Source organism: Musca autumnalis, unplaced genomic scaffold, assembly GCF_047663935.1.
Source record: "Musca autumnalis isolate F117 unplaced genomic scaffold, ASM4766393v1 scaffold_2, whole genome shotgun sequence".
Lineage (NCBI taxonomy): Eukaryota > Metazoa > Arthropoda > Insecta > Diptera > Muscidae > Musca > Musca autumnalis.
Window position 1 is genome coordinate 261,185,353 of NW_027411755.1, and position 25,604 is coordinate 261,210,956.

The window sequence follows — 25,604 nt, forward strand, 5'->3', positions numbered from 1 at the left end:
TCAATAGCATCTTTAATAAAATAAACTTATAAGCAAACAAATACTATCACTGCAAATCATACCTTCCAAGAACATTTGTCAAGGATAGAGTGGATCTTCATTGTAGTCATAGTTCATAGTCTAAAGTTTTGGATTCACAGATCCAATTAAAACTCTTGTGTTTAATGAACGAATGTACGCCACCCCATTTTTACTCGAAATTCATGTGTTTCGCCCCACTGTTTATCAATACCACAGCAAAAAAACACTTTCCTTGCCAACATTAATGAATACGAGTATTTCTAACCATAGTTCTCAATGACAATACTTTCTGATTAATTGATAGCTAAACAATTACTAAATGTCCAATCTATAAGATTGTACCTGTCTCTAAATACAAACACATTGAAATAAATACATTCCTTCACATGAACACCAACATTCAATTCAATGAGTTCAACTGTGTATTTGACAAAAACAACAATAACAAGCTTATATTGGGTACGATCTATACTATCTTTAGCCATCAAGACAAGATATTCACAGCTATTTAGGTTGTGTTGTACAGCAGTGTTATCGATAATCGAATATTTTTCAGAGTCTTTATGATTATTGGCATAGAGAATGAGAATATGTGTGTGTGTGCTCGCGAGTAAGTGTGTTTGTGTAAACTGAAATACCATTGATGATAAAGCCATATTTTATGTTTAGGTGCCATAAATTAACTTGCAAACTATGTCCAGAAGATATGACTATCACTTCACTCTGCTGTTGTTTCAGATCACATGCGAGTGATATGAAATTATGTGAACATTTTTAATCCAATTAGGTTTTTTGAGATTACAGGGTCTTAAAAACGATTTCCAATTCAATTTTACAATCAATGTAATTATAAATTTAATTAAGTCAATGATATTTTTTTGGTTTTGCTATATTCAGATAAATAGGTAGCAGGTGTAAATATAAAGGTGGATACAATATGATATTTAGTAAATAAGAAAATAATAAAAAAATTATATTACAATTTTAACAGATTTAAATTTATACATAATAAAAATTAAAGTCAGAATAAGTCATCTTTTTATCAAAGCTTTACATATGCAATTAGTCGACTGTAGATTATGTTTGGAACTTTGCCGCAAATATTGGTTTAGACAATTTGTTTGCTATTTAATGGTGGTCCATCTATTGTACGTCGTATTTTTTTGTTCAAAACATAATACATTGACTAATAATCGTATCGTTGATAAGCTGATATACACGCGAAGATATCTCAATGAATTTTTTTTTTTTGAAAATTATAAACCATTTTGTACTAAATTGAGAATGTTGATTCCAGTCATAATAAATCGAATATTATGACTTCTAAAGGTTGAAACAATGTCAATCACTGCTTTCTATTATCATGAACCGGATCTTTAAGTTGGCCACCCTAGGATTTTTTGAGATTGAACTTTTCTGAGAAAGGTACCAGAAGGTGGTGTCCGATGTGAACCTTCTTGGAACTTTATATACGTTTAGAAGAAATTTTAACGATGTTACGAAGCGCTTTGGTCCATCCTGCTACAAAAATCGAAAAATCGATATCAACAAATTTCAATGACAACACAGCAAATTGTCTCTAAACATATCATATTTTAATATCGCAGCAATATTTTTGTAAAAAAACAGAAGAAGTTGAAATTTAAGTATCATGTTTTAAAGATTAAAAAAAAAACGTCAGTAAGGAACTAACTTCTTACACGGTAAATAACTGGAAATTTAAACGATAAAATATTTCTTTTTTTTTCGAAATGGAAGTTTTATTTAAACGTATTTTAGTTATTTTTTCATAAAATTTAAAAGTGCTGGATATTACATTTCTTCAATATATTTTTTGTGTTTTTTTGTAAGTCCCCTAAATTGAGGTTGAGTTTTAATTAGGCCATCGTAGGCCACTCTCATTTTTTTGAAGAATCTTCAAAATAGTGTCAATTTTCAAAAAAGGGGTCCCAGCTGCACATATTTGCTTTTCCCGTGTGTGACACCAAAAATACTAACGATGCCTATGGTCGTATTTAGTTTGCATTTGAAAATATACAATTATGCAATATTCAGACTTCATATGGTATAAGTAGTTTCCTCTCCTGTTTCAGACGGAGAAGTTTTTTTACCACTGAAATCCGAACAGCCGATTTAAGTTGAAAATGTAGATAAAAACCTTCAAAGAACAGTAAATCCGACGGTACCGTTAAATGGGGGGAGGGGCTCTACCAAAACTTGGACCTATATCCATTCGGATTGAAAAGTAGATAACAAATTCAAATTACCTGAAATTACCTAGTACTGTTATATGGGGCTATAGGAAAAACTATACTCATTAGGAATATTTTTGTCGCATCTTCCCCGTGCGATGTTATCAGTCATTCTAGTTGGTACCGGATGGGGGTTTTAAAGCTTGTGATTCATTATTTCCCGAAGTATGATCTTGCCTCCGATTATAAATGTTGTAAAAGGGGCGGGGGACAACGTTCAGCTGTACTTGTACTTAATATTACGATAACCAAATGGGTTGATCCGTCCGAGAGTTATGGTGCGCTCTTCAGTTCAACCCAGTTTTGTCTCCGCTTATGAGCAGACCAAGAAGACAAATGATCAGGGTTTAAAAGCCATCACCTAAAAACATTAGCATTAGCTGTACACTTCAACTGCTACACAATATTGACACACACGGCTAAATAAGCAACCGAACGCATATTTATTTTTGTACATTTTTGCTTATTTCGTTTTTTACGCCTAATGTTTTTTTTCGTTAGGCATAATCGACAACCACGCTGCATACTTAGCAGTCGGCTGACCGTTCGTCGCAGCGAACTAGCAACCGAGGGTGTTTTTGTGATTAGCATTTATGCTAACGAGGGTATATACACTTTCATCCTGCAAAATGTGCCTCATCGAAATAATTGTTTTAGTCCCCAAGTATGTTTGGACGAAATCCGTTTCAGACAATTTGCAGTTTATTTAACCATGTCCGTCCGTCTGTCTGGCTGGAGCGCACGATAACGGTCCAAAGTTTGGCTTAAGTAATATTTTGTACAAACTTAGTTTAAGTTAGAAGATGGGTTATATCGATCCACGCCTTCCGGTACCTGCCCCACAAAAGTTCGAAAATGTTCGCAAAATTGTGCGCACGATAACTATTGAAGGGAATCCACTCCTTCGGGTACCTCCCACACAAAATTTCGGAAAGGTTCAGTTTAGGACCTGAGAAAATGACCTGAAAAACAAGAAACGCCTATGACACCTGTGTGTAGTACTTGGACCACAAGAAAACTCTCGAACGGATTTGCCGATTCGGTCCAAAATTTGATCGGTCCACTCCTTCAGGTACCTGCCCCACACAGGTTCAAAAATGTTCGGACAAATTGGGCGCACGATAACTCGTGAAGGGTGTGACCGATTTGGTCCATACTTTACACATCCAAATATATCTACCAGATATAGATCAGGTTTGAATATGGACTATATTGTCCACTGCTTCGGTTACCTCCCACACAAAGTTTCGGATAAGTTCACTTTAAGACCTGCTCTCGAATCACCGTGATTTTTGTTGAAGCAATTTGCATTCGCTGCCTCAATGAAGACGCCAAAAGTTCATACTTCAACGTTCAAAGTCCATATTTCTTGAGAACACAGCCCAAATGGTGTAGAAACCCCTATGGCACCATATGTAGTGGCTGGAGAGCACTATAACTCTCCAACCGATTTGATCAACCATGGCCATCTTTAAATTTTGTCCAAACTTAGTTTCAGTTCGAAGATGGACAATACCGGTCCACAAATTTCGGTACTTCCCCCCAATATTTAAAAAAATGTCACTAAAATGGTATGCACGATATCTCTTTAACGGGGCAACCAATTAGGTCCAAACTTTGGATCTCCTAATATTTTGTCCGGTACCTCCCCCACAAAAGTTCAACATTTGTGCTTAAGTGCAGTTAAGGTCTATTCGAAGATTCATTGTGGGCGCGATATCTATCGAAAAGATATGACTCTCAAACTAAGATCCACTTTCATAATGTACTATGTCGGTCAATTTTTTCCGCAACCCTTTTGAACTTTAATCCTAATCCACATTTTTGTCGGCAATTCTGAAAAGACCCTAGATACATTCGATCTGTCCGTAGATGAAAGTTTCAATTCACATCGGCTGAGGGTATATCTCTGTCGGCACAGCCGACTAATACTTTTTTACTTGTTCTACTAACATTGAATGCATGGGTGGGTCTGGATTCAAGGCATGAAAATTTCGAGGTCGAATTACTTAATAATTATATTCCACCGATAAATAGATTTCACTTGCATTATATGCTCAACAGTAGTTCTGTTTTGGAAGCAATCACCACCTTATACATGGGAATTCCAATACTCATCTTGAGCTTCGGCATTATTTTGGCTTGTACCTGACCGAGCATATTGATAGACATATACATATATCGCAGGAAAGCAACAGGACAACCTTTGAGTACTTGGCGTGACCGATGCCTTGAGGATTTTACTTAGTTTACTTTGTTCGCCTTAAAAGAGCTTCTCAGCCGAGGAGAGCAACCACAATTTACGACGATGATCGGTTGCAGAAGATATGGAAAGCAATATCATCTAAACCGTTGGGCCCCGCACGGAATCTCAATGGTATCTGGATGAACCAGGAGTTGATTATCCAACAAGTATCTTCATAACTTTTTAACCAGCCATTCTGTAACAGAAGCCTGAAATGTTTGGGAAGGTGGTCCGGCTAAAGATGTTAGGCAAGGATGCCAAAAGAGGTGAATCGTAAACTAGGTTGATTGCAAGCAGTTTCATAACTGTCTAGAATCATCTTGGATGCTTCAATTGTCATACTCCTTCGATTCCGTAAATTATTCCGCCCTGTCCGAAATCGTAGAGAATACCACCCTCAAAGATATTTAAAGCGGTGAATAATGGACACCAATCATTTGTAGAGTTTGGAAATTAGAATCCAAATACCCGAAGGCTAAACGGGATCATCCTTCTATCTTTTAGGAATATTCAAACCTTTCAGAACGTAGACCTGAGGACTGTTCTACTGAACAATCTTCATGAGGAGGCCAGGATCGTACCGGTTCATCATCATAACCAGATGCCGTAGATTCGCAACGTGTATCGTCTTCTCAAAATGAGGTAAAATCAGAGGTCCGAAATGCTCGCCTGAATTCGAGCTAGTTTCACACTCTATTCGAATTTGAAGGGGAGTACCTCCGCGAGTGGAAAAAAGAAATAGAGTACACTCTATATTTTCTATGCCACTTGTATAAGCAGAGTTCCGATTTGCTCGATTTTACTGTCAAGTAAAAAATTCTTGCGAGTGGGAGAAACCGAAGAATATGAGTTTTACAAGAAGTTTACTCTCCACTTTTTGTTTTATGTTTTATGTTCAATAAAAACCATGCTCCTGGGAAAGACGGCGAATTTTCCTTCTCAGACATTAGGTCTATGAAGGAAAATTCGCAATCGTAGGAACTCCGAAACTTCGATAAAGATCAGATGTTCACATATAGCAAAACTTATTGCTAGATGTAGTACATAACAACGGGGCGCACTAAGGCCTAACCTAAGTTCGGATTCAAGAACAAACGTTCTGTAACACCACTTAAGAAGTAAGTATGTAATTTAAATATTCCGTTGAGGTCGTTTAAATGGAAAACAATTGAGAGGGTAAGAACATATGAAATGGGACGACCGTAACTTCGATAGAAAAATAAATTGGAGATGACGTATCAAAGTTCAGTATGGCGTAGTTATACAAGGTGGCTTTGCGGACACTGAGTACGAAAATATAGCTTATAGTTCGACTACAACCTTATGCCAGTTATAAACAAGATACTACAGTGCAGTTTCGATATTTCGTAATGGGATTGGACAGGCCGATTAGGCGATTTAACGTGATTAAAATCAGAGTATAAGGCTTTATGTTATGAATTATTGAGGAGTCACCATTATCGATTTCCCATGATAGTGCAATCGATAGTGAAAAGGTTAACTGACAATGTCTATGAATAAAAATAAACATATCGAAAAGAAATATGGTATTAGCAATGTAGATCATAAAACTTGTAAATGCCGTAAATACTAAATAATCAATTCAAACATTTTATAGATTTCATTTTTTTTTCAAATCGATTTCACAATTCCACTGTTCAGCAATAATTCTCGAAGCACACTTCTTGACAAGAAATAAAAAATATCTTCGTTAAATGTTCATTCCTTCAGTTTTGTTGGTGATAGTAAAACAATGAGGCGAAGAATTGAATACCTGACTGAAGACATTATCAATTAATGTTTTATGATCATAAATTGCCATAAAATGAATTATGAATTTGGGCAAAATAAACAACAAAGACAAACTCAAATTGATTTCGTCGACAAGACAACAACAAACCGTAAAACCATAATTCAGATGGTGTTGATGATGATAGTCGTCGTTTTGGTTGGTGGTGGAGTATCATAAAATTACTTGTCGAAATTTAATCTATGGAAGAATCAAAGTACACAACCATCAACACCACGCTAAGGAAAACAGAAGTATACAAATTCCTGGCTAAATGCAGGTGGGGTATGGTATCGGTTGTGAGAGTACGTGCGTGAATTCTGTCCAAGTTGTTTGGAGCAATAGATAAAAGTAAACGAAATAACTCAATTGTCTTTTATGACCGCGATAAGTGAGCTATTCAAATAAAAACAAGTCACAAATAATTCGAAAATATTGATGAGCAAAGATTAGAAGTCAATAAATGAAATAAAAACGAAGGCTTTTAAAATTGGAAACGAAGAAAATGAAATCTTTCACATATTTACATATGTATTTGTGGGCATGTTGCATTGTCGACCATGCGATATGATAATATGCAAATGTTGAGAAAAAAACCCTCATAATTGCTGCTGATATGGTGGTCAACACATGCATGCCACTGTAAGACTCACTCCTCGTGATAAGATTACCAACAAAAACAACTTCAACTCCATACTTCATCTTCTTGATTACAGACTACTATTCTCAGAAGAAGAAAATAAAACGAAAAACCGCACTAAACTGTAAAATGACCACACACTGATTGCGATTCGTGTACAATACCTTCGTTTTGTGTGGGCATGTGTATGTACATATGTATGTTGATGCCTTTTTAATGTTTCTTATCAGCAAACCACTATTGGATACGCAATTAGCCAATATGTATGTATGTAGTTACATGTGATATACCAATGAAACATTTCGTAGTCAAGTACAATTGTGGCAAAGCATCTTAAAATACATATAACAGAAAATCCAATCCCGTATGCAAATGGGTTTCTTATCACTGTCAGCTTCTATTGTTGTTTCCAAAAGAAGGAGCGAAAATGTCTTGTCGTCTAATTGTGGTTTTGGATTTCTCAAAACATGCGGTTATTTGTTATGAAGGTGGTACGTACAAGGGTATATTGGTGACAGTTGAGTATATGCCTATACTAAATTTGAATTAATTTAGAAATTTCTGAAGAATGAATATGAATTTTAAATATAGTTACCACGCAGAACGACATTTGGTTGCTGCAAAATTATTATATTGTGTTAGAAACAACAATAAGTTGGTAGCACCATCCGGGGTGAAACCCTCGTTAAATATGTGGTGTTGTCTTGACTAGGATTCAAGCACAGTTATATGATGTGCAAGACATATACACAAAATAATGTACGTATATAGTTTCGTTCACGCTGTCATCAAAACCACTTTTGGAAAGTCGAAAAGTAACACGCGGGGACAACTAGGATCATGTCAAATACTTTCAACAAATTCTTATGGCTTCAGACATGTAGGCGGTGATGGTGACAAAATGCTCACGTACATGCAATAACATTACGGTCCACTAGAAGGGCAACCTAAATTAAAGGTATTTTAAAGGTTTTTGTCACATTTTTAATTCGATTCTGCCGAAATTTTACATTTTGACATCTTAGGTGGTATAAACCCTTCGTACCAAAAGTTATCGACATCGCTCGAAGTTTTAGTTTAGACCACATACAATGGATCACCCTGTTCAATGTGCTTTGACGGGTTTTGAAATTTTGGCTGAAAATATGAATGAATACTTTGTGGCAATTATTGTGCATAATAATAAAGGTCAATATAAAAGCAAGTAAGCAAAGGCTATAGTCGGACGGGGCCGACCATGTGATACCCTACACCAATACCCTGGGAATTAGGTTTCAACAAATCCTTTATGGATCAAATTCTCTTCTCGCATATCGATGAGTGCACCCCGATTCATATTGGTTCAATGATATGGGACCTACAGTTTATGGCCGAGTACGAACGGCGTGTCCTAAGATGCCACTTGTAGAGAAATAAATAGCTGTAGTACTTATAAAATGTCGACAACATTACTGAGGGGTTGAACAATTTATATTGCCTGGCCAGGAAATGTTTGTGCAATTTTCTTTGAACATCAGGTTCCTTTTTGGAGTACAAATATTCCCAGTTACAATGAGACTCCTCCAATTTATTGCACACTACAAATGCTAAATAAAAATTGTCAAAGGGACAATTGTGAAATTATTGAAGATCTATCGTCCAAAAATTGTGCACTTGTGCCATGCTTTTAAGGGTGACATCATTGTGATATAAACTTATATATGAGTGAAAGACACAAATTTAGTTTCCATGAAGCCAAGGTTTGCAGTATTATAATACGCGAACTATTGTAATTTATCAGTAACTGTGACTATTGCTTGATCAAATTAAGTGTTTTTGAACAAAGCTCAAAAATTTGACAACAAAATTTAATTTGCGTGGAAGTTATGACCGTGTAAATGAATAAGGATATGTAAAACACGTCGGGTATATAAAAAGCCAATAATAGGATTAAAGTACTCGCGATTGCCTATAATTTGATATGTATATTGACAATGTAGTCCACACCGCATTACAGTAATTTACTGCTAAAGCCAACATTTAGTGCAATATTTTTTCTAGAGTATTTACAATATTCTTTTGATATTTCTATGTTTTAGGTCCGGATCATATATATCAATCACAGAGTGAAAATCCATCCACTAGGACAGCGGAAACGGCTACTGCAAAAATTAAAAATATTTTGAAAATTATTTTTGAAAATATCGCAGATTAGAGCTGTAAAAAGTTTAGCGGTATGGAAACTGTATCCGATTTATCCCAAAAATTGGTTGTGAGTGTACATTCACGGTACATCCACGGTGCCTATACCAAAATTGGTACTTCTAAAAAAAATTTTACCGGTAGCGACATCCAGAACATTTTGACAAAAAGGTGGCGAAGCGACCCCATGCTGCAATATATGTATAAACAAGTAAAAAAGTATCAGTCAGCTTTGCTGACAGAGATATACCCTCAGCCTGTGTATATTGAAGCAATTTTTTTTCCAAAAAAAACGTATGTATTTAGGGGGTTTTAAAAATTTGGATGTATGAACCGACAAAAATGTTGATTAGGATTAAAGATCAAAAGTTTTGCGGAGGAATGCGGAATGGATCGACATTGACCTTCGGGCTGTTTGCTAAAGAAGTATGGACTTGCCCCTGAAAAAAATTTTACCATCGTAATTGAGGCAGCGAATGCAAGTTGCTTCAACAAAAATCAACGTGATTCGATTGCAGGTCTTAAAGTGAACTTATCCGAAATTTTGTGTGGGAGGTACCGGATGGAGTGGACAAATGTAGTCCATGTTTGAACCTGATCTATTCGGCCACTCCCTTCAAGAGATACCGTACGAACAATTTTTCCGAACATTTTTGAACTTTTGTGGGGGAGGTACCTGAAGGAGTGGACCGATATGGCTTATCTTCGAGTTTAAACTATGTTTAGACAAAATATTACTAAGGCCAAATTTTGGATCGAATCGGCAGATCCGTTCGAGAGTTATCTTGCGCTCCAACCATCTCACACGGTGTCATAGGGTTATTTTGCAACTTTGGGGCTATTTTCTCAGGAAGTGTGGACTTGCCCCTGATGAAACTTGTACCGTCGTATAGGGGGCAGTGAATACACGTTGCTAAAACAAAAATCAAAGCTATTCGAGAGCAGGTCCTAAACTGAACTTATCCCAAATATTGTGTGGGAGGTACCCGAAGGAGTGAACCGATTGAGTCCATATTGGAAACTCATCTGAGTCTGGTAGACATTTCACGATTTGCAATATATGGACGAAATCGGTTACTCCCTTCAAGAGTTATCGTACGTGCAAATTTTCCGAACATTTTCGAACTTTTGTGGGGGAGGTACCGGAAGGAGTGGACCGATATAACCCATCTTCGAACTTAAATTAAGTTTGGACAAAATATTACGAAAGCCAAATTTTGGATCGAATCGATTAATCCGTTCGAGAGTTATCGTGCGCTCCAGCCAGCCAGACAGACGGACGGACATTGCTCAATCGACTCCAAATTGTCTGAAACACATTTCGTCCAAACATACTTGGGGTCTAAAACCATTATTTCGATGAGGCACATTTTGCCCGTATGAAAGTGTATTTACCCTCGTCAGCATAAATGCTGAGGGTATAAAAATCCAATCGGACAATTAATACGCTATGGCTTCACGAAATTTGCAATAATGCAAAAACTGGACTTTTGTCATGATAGCAACAATTTGTAGCATGGGAGGAAAATGTGGTTCTCTACACAAAACACATTATATATAAAGCAGTAGGCCCGTTATCTAGCAGACAAGTGATCGCAATTTGCATCAGGGGGGAAGATCAGTAGTTCTATTTCCATATGTAGTCTACTTTGCCGGCATATGCCCTCCAGGAAATAAAATATAGACCAAAAATATTTTTTCGTATTTTTCATACAAAAGTATTGGTCCATTTCACCCGCTAAAGAATATCAGATCTTCATCCAAAATTGTAAGCATCTTCTTCTACCTTAACTGTTACCTCGTGCAAAATTTCGTGATTATTGATCTATAATTGCGAACTCTAGTGTGTTTATGATAACGCTATAAACAAATAACTGGGTATATTAGGTTGTAACTCTGTTATCTTATCATGTACACCAACACAATTGAAATCAATAGAAAGGTCAAGCGTTCCTCTTCCAAGTATAGCTTACTTGGCCGGAATATCTCTTCCAGGAAACAAGATATAAACTGTATATTAAAAATTTTCACAATTTTCACACAAAAGTTGTGGTCCATTTAACCCTCTAAATATTATCTGATCGCCATCTCAAATTGCATGCTTCTTCTTTGTCATATACTCTTACCTTATTTAAAATTTCAAGGCGATCGGACTATTATTGCGACCTACAGAGCAGCTACAAAATCGGATAAAAATTATGTTTTTGGTCCATTTCACCCGCTAAACATTTGACGATCATCACTAATTAAAATAGCGATCTATTCTGATGTGAAGCCGACCTCCATACCAAATTTCGTGACAATCGGTTCAAAATTGCGGCCTGGAGTTTGATTACAATTTATAATGGACAGACGGACACTCGGACGGACGGACACACATCTCAAAATCGCTTTATCTCGCCGAGATACGACGAATATTTCGCGGTGTTACATGAATTTTTACCAAAACAAACTTATAATACCCTTTCCACATAGTGGTGTAGGGTATAACTACCTCTCGTAAAACAAAAATTCACTCTACCAGACTGTGATACTACTGTACTTATACGAGGGCGGTTCGGAAACTTCTTAGCCTATCAATGAAAGAGAATAGTTAGTTTTTGAAAAATATTTTTATTTTTCAATATAATCTCCTGAAACTTCAAAACACTTAGTCCAACGCTTTTCTAGCAATTCTATCCCTTGATTAAAATAGTTTTCCTCAAGGTCTTCAAAATAGTGGTTTACAACTGTAATTACATATTCATTTGAGGTAAAACGCTTGCCAGCAAGGAATTTTTTTAGATTTGGGAACAAGTAAAAGTCACTGGGAGCTAAAACACTCTTGTGGGCTGGAGCGTTGTCTTGATGAAAAAATATTTTTTTTGTGTTGTAAGCCAGGACGTTTTTCTCGAATTTGTACATTTAATTGATCCAAAAGATTGCAATAGTACTCTCAATTTATTGTTTTACCCTTTTGCAGATAGTCAATCAATAAAATACCTTTGAAGTCACAAAAAACCGTTGTCATAACCTTACCAGCCGATTGAATTGTTTTTGCCTTCTTTGGGGCACTTCCTCCAGCTTCAGTCCATTGTTTGGATTGTTCTTTTGTCTCAGGAGTATAGTGGTGGATGCATGCCTCATCAACAGTTATGAAACGACGCTTAAAATCCATTTTATTTCGCTTAAAACGATCCAAACAAGCTTGAGAAATGTTCATTCTTATGCGTTTTTGATCGTCTGTTAACAAATGCGGCGCCCATCTTACAGAAAAGCTTTCTTTCATCTGTAGTTCTTCATGCAAAATTAAAAGGACTCGATCATTTGAGATTTCACGCACTTTTATTCGTCGATCATTTAATACCATATCATGCACTTTGGCTACAATTTCTGTTGTTGTTGCTGCTTTTGGACGTCCACTACGTGGATCATCTTCAATGCTTGTACGACCACGTTTAAATTCAGCAACCCAATTTTTAACTGTTGCATATGAAGGAGCACTTTCACCTAACACATTCACCATATCATTATGAATTTCTTGTCCCGATAAACCTTTTTTATGTAAATATTTAATGACAGCACTTTGGCAGCATTTCTAATTTTTCCATGTACCAATATGCGTTGCAGGTGAATACCAGCGACGTTATAGAATAATGTTATAAAGAGCCTTTATTGTGGTTAGCTCAAATTTTACAAAACTATTCGTTTTAAAAATTACTCGTTATAGAGAAGTTCCACCGTAGTTATAATACGGCAATATAACGTCGATAACCAAAGTTGAAAAAGCATGTGTTATACTTTTAGAGTCTTAAAAGTGGAGGTCTTACTTTTTTCCATTTGTTGGGAAATGATTTTTAGTTAGATAAATTGTAACCTGTACCACCGTCAAGTAACAAGGGATTGTAAAAATACTGGAAAACCAGGTGGTGTTTCGATTTCAGTATATATGTATTTCTCGTATATACAGCCTAATGTACTAGAAACTAGTAAACAACATTACTAACAACCATTTGTATGTACATACATACATATGTTTCACCATTTCAAGGTCGTCCTCGATATTTACGCCATGTACAAGTTGCTAGTGATTAGCGCGATATCTACAGTATATCAGTATAGTCAGTCAGGCATCTCAGACCTTATTGCTTTTGTTATTATTGTCCATTACCATTCATTCTATTCTCGGAGATGAGGGCTGTCGAAATGAGTGGGTGGGTAAAGGTCTGATGTAGAAAAACAAAATCGTAATAGTGACTGATTGCTTGTTTCATCTCATTTAATTTCACTTTAAAATTTCTAGCGATATGAAGTATTTTATGGTTGTGGCTTCGTTTTGTTCTAAGTCAGTGTATTGAGCAAGGGACTTCCTTTCCATGTTTTTGTATATTCTGGAGATAAAATTCCACAACGCCTATCTTATTAGAGAATTATAAAAGAAAACACTGTTTATGTCGTCGTGGTAGTGTGTGTATGTATGTTTCTCTTTATTTATTTATTTTGACTAACTTTGTAGGAATTTCATAATAAATATTCTGAAATTGATAAAAAAAAACACAATGTCGTCGTGATCAGCGACACAGCACATGGTTTGTTTCCTTTCAGTTGTACCCTTTAGCTTATGTTGCTAAATGGGATGAGACGTTGATAACATAACATCTTTTTTTGTATATGTATGTATTTTTTTATTTCTTTAGCAATTGAAGGTCGTCTACTTAATGAATAAGAGAGAACGGAATTTGCTTATCATTATCTTTCTTGGAATTCATGGGATATTGTCCAAAGTCAATGATTTACTCAGGATGATTTTTTAGGGAATGCAGGTTGTTATAGGAGGTTTGGTAAATTAACACTACGTTCCTGGGGAACCTTGTTTTCATAATTTCATGATCGCCAATAGGAAGTAAAGCAGGACTTCACTTGTTTTCCAAGGAATTTTATGTAGAATATATGGAACAAATTAAATTATGAGCGACCGGATCAACGACGTAGGTTTAGACTTGTTCAAGGATTTATTAATACAAATGTTTAATTTATTGTTCACTAGCCCGTCCATGTAAACCAGTGCGAGTCACCACGTAGTGTGGTGATAGCAAATGTATTATATTAAAAGGTACGGGTAAAAATATCTAATAATTCGAAATCGTAGTCGATAGTAAACATTTTGAAGCTAAAGAAATAAAAAAATAGATCAACATATTTGTTGTGAGCTTGGCATTGGGAAAATACGTAATTTTCGCATGTTTGGGTTCATTGTTTTTGTTTGTTAGGTTAGATTGTTGGCTTTTAGAAACGTTTTAATACGCGTTTACACAAATTGAGTAGAAAGATTCCTGAGAATGTCCTCTTTTACCATATATACGTTTGTATTCGTCCCTTGAATGTTCGCACTCTTTATAGAGAAGGTCCAGTTTATGCATTGGCTGATGTACTTGAAAAGTACAAGGCCGACATTACTGCCATTCCTATATGGAACGGGAAAGGCGTCACAATAACAACTAAAGGTGACGCACTGTATTATAGCTGCCATGACACAAAGCATGAGTTTGGTTGCGGATTTGTAGTTGGTCGGAGGTTAAAAATCTGGTCTCCAGCTTCACCCCAGTGAATGAAAGACTAGCTGAAATTCGATTAAAAGCAAAGACAGACAAGGACGAACAGACCAAAGATATATTTTACGAGCGCTTAGAAGAAACTTATGACCGCTGCCCTGCCCATGACATTATGATTAGTCTAGGCGATTTTAATGCCAAAATTGGAAGGGAGAATATCTTTGGCCCAACAGTCGGGAAATTCAGTCTCCACAGTGAAACATCTCACAATAGTATGAGGCTGATAGACTTTGCAGCTGCAAAAAACATGGTAGTTAGCAGTACCAGATTTAAGCATCTCATAAGGGCATCTGGCTGTCGACAGATCGAAGAACAAGAAATCAAATTGATAATGTTGTGATAGATGGAAGACATTCATCAAGCGTGTTGGCTGTACGATCGTTCCGAGGAGCAAACATATATTCTGACCACTTCCTTGTTGCCGCAAAGGTACGTACCCGTCTAAACGTTGAAAATAAAGCACAAACAGATACAACGCGGAAGTTGGACATCGGTAAGCTGCAAGCACAACAGATAGCCACAGCATATTCTACTCAATTAGCCCAATTGCTTAATGAAAGCACTCCTCATATCAGCACAATGGCAAAATATTGCACACTCCATGCAAATAGCCGCAAAATCCATACTTGGATACCAGAGACCTCCACCAAGGAATCCATGGTATGACCAGGAGTGTCGTACTGCTACCGAAGATGCGGCATATAGGGCTACTCTACAATCAGTAGCACGAGAGAGGTATCGGGAGAAAAGGAGAGAGGAGAAACGTCTTTTCCGCAGGAAAAAGGGAGAAAAAATCGAGATGTACAGGAGCCAGAATGAAATCCGAAAGTTCTACCAAAGATTGAAACATCAAACAGATGGCTTTGGTACAGGCACATCCTCCTGTAGAGAGCAGCAAGGTAATTTTGTAACTGATACAGATAGTGTGCTCAGGATATGGAAGGAACATTTCTCCAAACTGTATCCGATAGTAGCGAAGAGGGCGAGGATACCACAGATCCAATCCCAGAAGATGGTATTGAATGTCTACCGCCCAGCCACGATGAGGTTAAGGAGCCGATGGCTTACCAGCCGAGCTGTTCAAAACCGGAGGCAACACGTTGATAAGGTGTATTTATCAGCTAGTTAGCTCCATCTAGCAGGAAGAACGAGTACCCGACGATTGGAACCTGAGAATCCTGTGCCCTGTCCACAAGAAATGAGAAAGACTGTATGCTCTAACTATAGGGGCATAAGTTTTCTCCCTATTGCCTACAAGATATTGTCAGGGATAATGTGCGAACGACTAAAGCCTATGGTCAATGAAATAATTGGGCCATACCAATGCGGCTTTAGACCTAGCAAATCCACCATTGACCAGATATTTACCCTGCGGCAAATCCAAGACCCAAGAGATGCAATCGACTCTTACCACCTTTTTGTTGATTATAAAGCAGCCTTCGACAGCCCCCTACGATCAAAGATATTCCAAGCCATGTCTGAATTTGGTATCCCTGCTCATCCGGCTTTTTAGAATGACATTAACCGATACTCGATCGACAGTTAAAATAGGAAAGAACCTCTCCGAAGAGTTTGGTACCAAAAGAGGTTTCAGAAAAGGTGATGGACTCTCGTGTGATCTTTTCAACATTCTGCTGGAAAAGGTTATACGAGATGCGAAGGTGAAAAGAAGTGGCACAATATATACAAACAACATATGGCTGGTTGACATTGACATCATAGGTCGATCGGTAAAGGAAGTAACTGATACCTTTGAAGAAGTCGAAGGAGAATCTGCTAAAGTGGGTCAGGCCGTAAACGTCGCCGTGCAAAGCCGCCATAGAGATCGGACCAACTGTTGACGTTAATTCCTATCATTTTGAAGTAGTAAGGGACTTCGTCTACCTCAGCACCGCCGTAAACACAACCAACAACATCAGTTGTGAAATACGAAGAAGAATAGTGTTGGCCAACAGATTCTACTTCAGGCTGAGTAAGGAGTTTAGGAATAAAACCACATCTCGTCAAACAAAAACAAGGGTTTAAAAACACTGATACTACCCGTGCTGATGTATGGTTCCGAAGCCTGGGTACTTGCGCAAGCAGACAAGGCAGTGCTTGGTGTGTTTGAGAGAAAAATTCTTCGAAAGATCTATGGACCAATCTGCGTTGACGGTGAATATCGACGTCGTATGAACCATGAGCTGTATCTGCTATACAACGACATCAGTATAGATAAACGTATCGAGATGCAACGATTTCTTTGGCTAGGCCATATCATAAGAATGAGCCATGATGAACCCGCTAAAAATGCGTATAAATTCGGGCCGCATGGCGGTGCACGCAGAATTGGCAGGCCAAAGAATAGATGGCGCAAACAAGTGGATAAAGAGATGACAAGGTGCAGTATTCGAGAAAGCGAAGCACTAAACATAGAGAATTGGAGATCTTTTCTTAGTTCGGCTTATGGAACACATGTTCTGTAATGGGCCAGCTAACTAAGTAAGTACTCGCCCGCGCTGACCGTTTAACACTTTTTTAAATGTACTGAAAGTACATGGCTAATAATATTTGTTTTATTTTACCTATGTTAATTATACTCTAAATGTGCGTCATCGAAATTAGTATGGTTGGATTAAATCTGTTTCAGACAATTTGGAGTCGATTTAGCAATGTCAGTCTGGCTAGCAATGTCAGTCTGACTCTCGAACGGATCAACAGTTTCGATCCAATATTTTCTCCAAATTTAGTTTAAGTTCGAAAATGGGCGATATGGATCCACACCCTCCCCCACAATAGTTGAAAAATTTTCGCTAAAATGGTGTGCACTATATCGGCCCATTCCTTCGGAACCAGCCGCCACCCCCCCCTTCCTTCTATACTTTAAAACTTTTCGCTAAAATTGGGCTCACGATAATTCGTGAATGCATTTTCTCAGGTGAAATGGCCGGAAGGCTGCAAAGAAATCCCTATGGCACCGTGCGAGATAGCTGCAGCGCGAGATGGCTCGAACAGATCAATCGATCCGGTCTAAAATTTGGCATTCGTAATATTTTGCCCAAACTTATTTTAAGTTCAATGATGGACCATATCCACAGTTTATAATCTGTTCGAAGATACTTTGGAAATTTGCACCTATGCTTCTCCTTGGGATCCTTTTTACAGCCATATTATGTTTTTCGTGGGCAAGTCCATGCTTCCCGACATATTGGTCCAAAACCTATAAGATATGCGGTGACCAACTGAAATGAGTGGTCTGATCGATGTCTATCGAAAAGAAAGGACTCCCAAAATAATATCCACTTCCAAATGTACTATGTCGATCCTTTTCTTCAAATAACTTCTCACAACACTTTTGAGCTTTAATCCTAATCCACATATTTGTCGGCAAGTTAAAATTTTCAAAAATGGCCACAAAATTCTGAAAACCCCTAAATACCCAATTTCTGGAAAAAGGGTGTTTCTTTTGTAGCCGGTATTCAGTTTCAATTCACAAGACAAAACCGATTCATATTTTTTTAATGGTTTCTATTACCGTTTCTCGTATTAAAATTTCAAAAAATTTAGGGTAGAGACATAGTCAGATTGCCACACAAGATACACCTGATGAGCGCTTCTCACCAAAGTACAAAACATGTAGTGTAGTGGTTTGTGATATATTTTTTATTTTTATAGTCTATCTATCGAACAAAAAATATCTTTATTTATTCAAAATTTACAAAATGTTGACCAGCAAAAACGATTTTGAACCACGGTGAGCCAAACAAAATTCAGTTAAATCCAGATTTTACTGTAAATAATCTATGTGCAGTCTAGCCTGAGGACAAAGCCGATTAATTTTTTACTTGTTATGAAGGTAGCTTGGTCAATAAACCTAATGTATAATATATCGTTTATATATAAAAGCCTTGAATGTCAATTTTGCATAAGGGCTTTCTAGTTTTAGACTTCCCACCATGTACCCTACTAATAATTTATGTTTGTTTGGATATACGAATGTCAAAACCACTTATTAATAAAAAGTTGAAGTCGTATTAAATATATCGAATTACGCTTCACTTACCTTGACTAATCCTTCTTGCTTGAGCCTTAGACCTCATAATTTGCTCCAGCAGAGAAGACATAAACATTTGGGCAGACGTAATCCTACCACGTTAGGGAAAAATATCACTTGATTGTTTTTCTACGTTGAGTTTAATGTTCACTTCGGTTTAGATCACTAACAATTTGTTTTTATTTTAGATTTATATTCTGAAACACTTTAAATCAAAAGCCAACAAGAAGAATGTGGGTCAATTAATTGAAACTTTTTTCAGATGAACTTTTTTTGCATATTTTTTGTTTTGCAATTGAATTTCCACAATATCCTCGACAAACGTACATTCATACATAAATACATACGGGGCAGACACATAGGTAAACTTACACACACACTTTCTTATACATATATACATATGTACTAACAGACATACATCACTCTGTTGAACCCTTGATGTGAACAACAGGTTCATAATATTCTCATCCTCCGGCTTTTCTTGTACACTTTTATTTTGCCAGAGTTCATAGAAGCTTTAGATGTTTTTTTTTTGTTTGTATTTTTTGCGAAAAAGCGGAACTGAACAGCAGAGGAACATTCACCTTGAATTTTCATATACCGGGTATTTTGGTTTTGTGGTAATTTTTGTTTTTGCAAAATCGTTTGTCGTTTTACGGTGGAAAAAAGGCACAACGTTATTACTCAGGTATTGGTTTGGAAAACTTAAAGTACGTTTGAAACACACGGCCACACACAAAACACATTTGTTGTTGTTCTCTAAAATCAAGAAGCGTTTTTGCGGCTACTGGAAAATCTCAGGTATCCCAATAGTTTGTTGTTTTTCTTCATTTGGGGGCTAGCTGTGTTGTGGCTGCTATTCCTTTTCTTTACCGAGGGTCCTGGGCTTTACATCTACGGTTAGCCAGCCAAGGGTCGTTGCTTGTTTACTTAGAGTTGTGGATTTTTTGTGCTTTGAACTCAGCTATTCAGCATGAATAGCTGTTTTCGTTGAAACTCTTTAGACGCGACTGACGAGACATTTCCTTGGTGGCTTTTACAAAAACAGGCCTCCTCCACTGTTGTTTCCAAAGTCTAAGTAGTGTGTTAGGGCTTTGTAATGTTGCTCCGTTCTTGGTTGTTGGTGTTACCGCCGTTGTTTCTCATTTACAACAAATCCAGGTGGAAACCAGCCAGTACTACAATGGCAACAATCACAGTCAGTCAGTCAGTGCTACAACTACAACAACAGCAACTAAAGTTAGTAATAGGCCTCTTTTTCTATGCAGAGACTAGAACACAATGCCACCTTGTAGTTGTTGTTGTTGCTGCTGCTGTGGATGGGGGATATTCATTGAGAATAAGGACAATGGCAAAAGTAACTATTGTTGTGGCACACGTTCGGACTGTCGTTGTGTCGGCTGACTGATTCCTTTTTGCGTTATGATAGTTGATGGTTTTTCTTTTCACTGGCTGGATAGCTGGCAGACTGACCTCGCACCTCATAAGTTGACTCTTTTTGACTCTGTGAAATATGACGACCGACCGACGTTGGCGTTATGCAAATCAAGTCACGCAAGCACATTAGCACTGAGATACTGACACAACCACCACAATTATCATTTACACCACCACCATCACCACTACAAGCACCTGATCCTTGGTCACCATAACACCCCGGCTGGTAAAGTGGTTTAGTTCATGGGAGAGCTGGGAGTTTGAATGAAAATCTTAAGGTGTTGCAAATTTTGTATTTTGAAACTGTTGCTTCGCGTTATTCTTTATTATCCTCCTTGTGTATGTTCTGTTTTAATCCGAGCTCACAACACTCGTAAAGATGTCGCCTCAATTATTAAAATCACTTCTCCTAATGTGTGAATGAATGATGGCGGCGATCTGTTTTACTGCGACTGACTAGAAAGCAAATAAATCAGATATAATTTTGACGAGTTTGCTCCCATTTTAAAACAACAAATCGGATGGGTTGATGGTATTGGTGGTGCTTAGCTTTGTTATATTTTGTTGTTGTTACAGCTTTGTATCTGTGTTTTTTTTTCTTTTCTTTTTTTTTTTTGAATTCTGTTGTTTCAGTGTTAGAAATGATTACTGGACTCCTCATCCGGCATACAAATTATTTTCGTTCGGTTGTGCTGTGCTGCTCTCTAGTTACGCTTTGTGTGAAACGAGCATTTGCTTAACATATTCGTGAGTTATAGTAAATGCTATTCAATTTCTACTTCTATAACGATTATGACAGCCAACGACGACAAATATGTCTTATCATCATCTTTTATGGGCAGCCCACTGTGCACTTACGTTGCTCTAAAAGTGACCATGTAGCCAGTAGGAACAATACATAAATATGTATGTATGTGTTCAACTAATTCTCTTCCGACCTAGTTTTCATCCATCTCCACTATTGCGATCTAAAATTAGGACTCTCTTTGCACTGTTTTGCTGATGGAGAAGGAGGATATATGGATTTGGTCTATTATCTGCCATTATGTGTTGCTAAATTCGTGTTATACTAATATGTTTAACATTAAATGCATCATTAAGTTCTGGTGGGTGTTTGGGTAGGAACAATATTTGCTTGCATTGATGATATATTTTTAGAATATGATCAGTGGAAATGCACAATGGAGTGTTATATTCTTGATTGATTGCCACAGACGGCCGGTTAACAACACACTACGGAACTTTCCAAAGCGAAAGCAATAAAATTACCTAGGGGATTTCTGAGTGAAAACCGAAATTTTTCATGGGGTGGTTTTTGATTTCCTTTATTTTTTGCTGAGTTGATTTTGCTCCTCGGCAACATATTTCAGTATATTTTCAGATTTTTTGACGAATGGTTCCAGAGATATGGCGCTTTGAAAAAGTCAAATTCTATAAAAACTATGTGCAAAAATGTATTTTTTTGTTGTTTTTGTTGTTTGTCTAATAAAAAATACCACAAATATTTTTTGCACAGTGGGCTTGGGCGCAATATACGATTTAGTATTTAAAATCAATTTTTATCTAGAACATTGGTGGCGTTTTTTATTGGGATAGCTGTTTAATTTTGATTTTTATTGGTTTGGGTATAAACAGTTTTTTGTTGAAGAAGTTATAGAAAACAATTTCGGTGGAGAATATCCACAAACAAGAAACAAGGGAACAAGATCCTGCGGCGAGGATCGAAACTTGACAATCAATGCCAAACCACTAATAAATTAGTTGTTTTAAATATTTAAACAACAACAATGGCTTGTGTTCGTATATTTTCTTCACCATGGGAGCGGCAATTTATCCCGGAATGTCTGATCCGAGCTCTTCTGGTCCGTGCCGGGATAGAGATGAACCCCGGGCCAGTATGGATCTGTTCCGTTTGCCAGATGTAATGGATGTATGGAATGGTTACATATTCGTGGGTGCTCTGGCCTTAGTAGCACCCGGGATTACAGCGATAAGTATGTTGCTGCTTGTTGCGTCAGCACATCGCCCAGTGCGTCTTCTACGTCGTCGTCTGATCCTTCGTCGTCGCAATACGAGACGCCCCCACAGTCTCCCCAACAACAACAAATGCAGCACCTAACACCACAAGTTGTTGTTCAACGGCCCGTAAATGCATTTTTCCTGCAATTCAATTGGAACGGTATCCGCAATAAGGTCAACGAAATTGTAGATTTTATGAGTCGGAAAAACATCATGGTCGCCGCGATCCAAGAAACAAAGCTCACCGCCACCTGTAGCTTGCGTTGTGATGGTTACAACGTTTTGCGGAAGGATCACACAAGACGCGGAGGAGGAGGACTTGCCTTCCTGATACACCAGTATGTCCAGTACAGACCTATCTCGCTTGAGCTTGTCTCTAGTGACCCATACATAGAATGTATGGGGGTAGCAGTATAGTGTGGTACTGCCGAGGAAGAGTTGTTTAATGTGTACATACCGCCGATGAACAGCTGTGCCCGGCGTTATATGCCCGATATTAGTTCGCTTTTAGAGGATAATAACAGTCTGGTGCTAGGGGACTTCAATGCTCATCACGAGCTTTGGCATTCCATCCTAGGTAATAACCAGAGGGGTACAGCGCTGGCTGAGCAAATTGATAGCTCCACGTTTTACACGGTGAATGAAGACGCTCCCACGAGAAATAGATGAGACTGCCACAGCTCGCCAGATATCACCATAGTGTCACCAGGTCTGATAAATGACGTATCCTGGCAACCCGTCATTTCCCTTAGCTCAGACCACCTCCCTATTATCGTCTCCGTAAACAGACCACCCGATTTCATAACCTCTGAACTTCGTACTTTCCTGAACCATGGGAAAGCTGATTCGCAAGGGTTCAGAGAATTTGCCAATCACCGCTTCAGAGAATTGCCCACTCCATCAGATCATCGAGTAGCTGAGAAAACTTTCCGGGACATCATCATGTAGCAGCCGCTCGATACATACCTGCTGGTCGAATACCCGAAATAAGACCAAATTTCCCAGCAGAGGCGACGGGACTAGCAAATGAGCGTGATGAGCTTCGTCGTACGAACCCTGATGACCCAAGAGTTAGAGAGCTTATTCTTGAAGTAAACAGGTTAGTAGGCGAACATAAAAAGTGGCTAGACCATCTGAAGCAATGCAACATTCGTGCAGGATTAAGTAAAATGTGGGCAACGGTTAAATCACTCTCGAATCCGTAAAAGAACGATGACAGAACAGCAGTTACTTTCAACGGCGTGACAGTAACTGACCCAAAGAGGTGCGAGTGTTATTTTAATCGGCAGTTCATAGAGCACCCCGAGAGTGATAGGGGGAAACGAAGTATGCTACGCCGTATAAGAAGAGCCGCGGAGGTACAACCACAATATATGATGTGGGATGTTGGGCTCACACGGAATATCGATGGTAATGCTTAAGCAACTGGATGAACCTGGAGTTGAGTATTTAACAAGTGTCCTCAACCTATCGTTAGCCACCCATATCATACCAGAAGGTTGGCAGGGTGGTCCCGTTACTGAAGCCTGGCAAGGATGCCAGCAGAGGTGAATCGTACAGGCCGATGAGAAGGTGTTTTCAGTTGCCCAACATCAACATGGATTTCGGAAAATGCATAGTACTACAACAGCATTAGACGCCATATCCACACATATCAGTAGAGGACTGAACCAGAAAAGGTCGTGCGACCGAAAAGTCATGGTGGCTCTTGACCTATCGAAGGCTTTCGATATCGTCAACCATGCCAAGTTGTTCGAGGATATAGAGAAGACTAATCTCTAGCCATGTTTGAAACGTTGAGTAATCAACTATATGTGCGGACGCCAGTCGTTTGTGGAATTCAGAAACAAGAAGTCCAAACAACTGTGCAAAATTTGTTTTTTACAAAAAAAAAAAAAAAAAAAAAATTATAAAAAGTTTATTTTATTAATATTTGTTTTTTTGTTTTAAACATCTTATAAACTTCGTTATTTTTTCGATTCTGAAAATGGTTTAGCAATTATTGTACCAGTATTAGTGGGTATTAATGAATAAAGTTTGTTTGTGCCCGCTATAAGTTTGTCCAGTTAATATCTCAAATTCAAATCCTCATTCATATTTAAATAATCATCTTCTGGTGAAAATATCACTTTAATATTTAGTAGGTTCGGTTCGGATGCCCATTTATACAAGTTCCAAGCTGTAGTTTTTTTGATCATAAATTTAGCCATTCTCAAAATCGAAAAATGACGGAGTTTTTAAGATCTTTAAGAGATACATCTTAACATATAAAGGAGCTTAGTCATAAGTGAGTGAGTGACTGACTGACAGATCATCTCCCAGCCGAAACGGCTGAAGCTAGAAGCTTGAAGTTTTGAGTGTGGGTTGCTGTTGGTGTGTAGGTTGGTGTGTAAAGTACTAAAAGGTACTAAATATTGTATTAGGCAGGCGGAAAGAGCTGAATTTGGAATGATGGTCACTGATGTCGAGACAGAAAGATGTACCAAAGGGTTTTTGGAAATTCGAAGTATAAGTGTACGAAAACTACTAAAGGTTACTAAATTTTGTATCAATTGTGTATTTTTAACGGATATAACTAGAATCTTGATATTTGGTATCAGAATCAAGGTTGGGAAGTGGTATTGATATGAGGAAATGGTTTTGGAAATTGGTACATATGTGTACGCAAAGTACTAAATGGTACTAAATTTGGTACAATTTCGATTTGGGTGAAAGGATAGAAAGAAGCAAGAGCAGGAAACATATTGTTGAAATGTAGAACTGCGGAAGTTTTTGAAATTCGTACTTATGGGTACGAAAAGTACTAAATGGTACCAAATTTGTATTTGGGTGAACAGGTAGAGCTGGAATCCTGAAATTTGTAAATAAAATTAATGTTGGAGTGAAGGCTTGAGGTAGTTTTGGAAGTTCGTACTTATGGACCCGAAAAGTACTAAATGGTATTAAATTTGGTACAATTTGGATTTGGGTGAACGGATAAGCAGAAATCCAGAAATTTGGAATTAAGATTACTGCTGGAGTGTAGGATTGAGGAAGTTGTGCAAATTCTTTATTATGGGTATGAAACTTACTAAATGATACTACATTTGGTACAATTGGTACCGAAAAGTACTAGAAGTTTTTTAATTTAGTGCCAATTGTATATATTGAAAGAATATAGCTAGAATCTTGAAATTTGGTATGAAATCAATATTAGGAAGGGGTGTTGATGCAAGAAAAGGGTTTTGGATATTGGTACTTTTGTCTACGAAAAGTACCAAATGGTACTAAATTTAGTACAATTTGGATTAGAATGAACCGATAGAGCTGGAATCCTGAAATTTGGAATTAAGATAACTGTTCGAGTGTAGGATTGAAGTAGTTTTAGAAATTCGTACGTATGTACACGGAAAGTAC

The 25,604-nt window shown here is 37.6% G+C and overlaps 1 protein-coding gene across 1 annotated transcript in view; it reads right to left on the bottom strand.

Moving 5' to 3' along the window:
- Positions 1-20,930, bottom strand: part of ham (hamlet) — a 111,548-nt gene extending 90,618 nt beyond the window's left edge. Inside the window, exon 1 of the mRNA XM_073964746.1 lies at positions 18,762-20,930. Coding sequence (XP_073820847.1) covers positions 18,762-18,828 — 67 coding nt within the window. The 5' untranslated portion in view covers positions 18,829-20,930. The remainder of the gene's footprint in view (positions 1-18,761) is intronic.
- Positions 20,931-25,604: the final 4,674 nt, after the last annotated feature.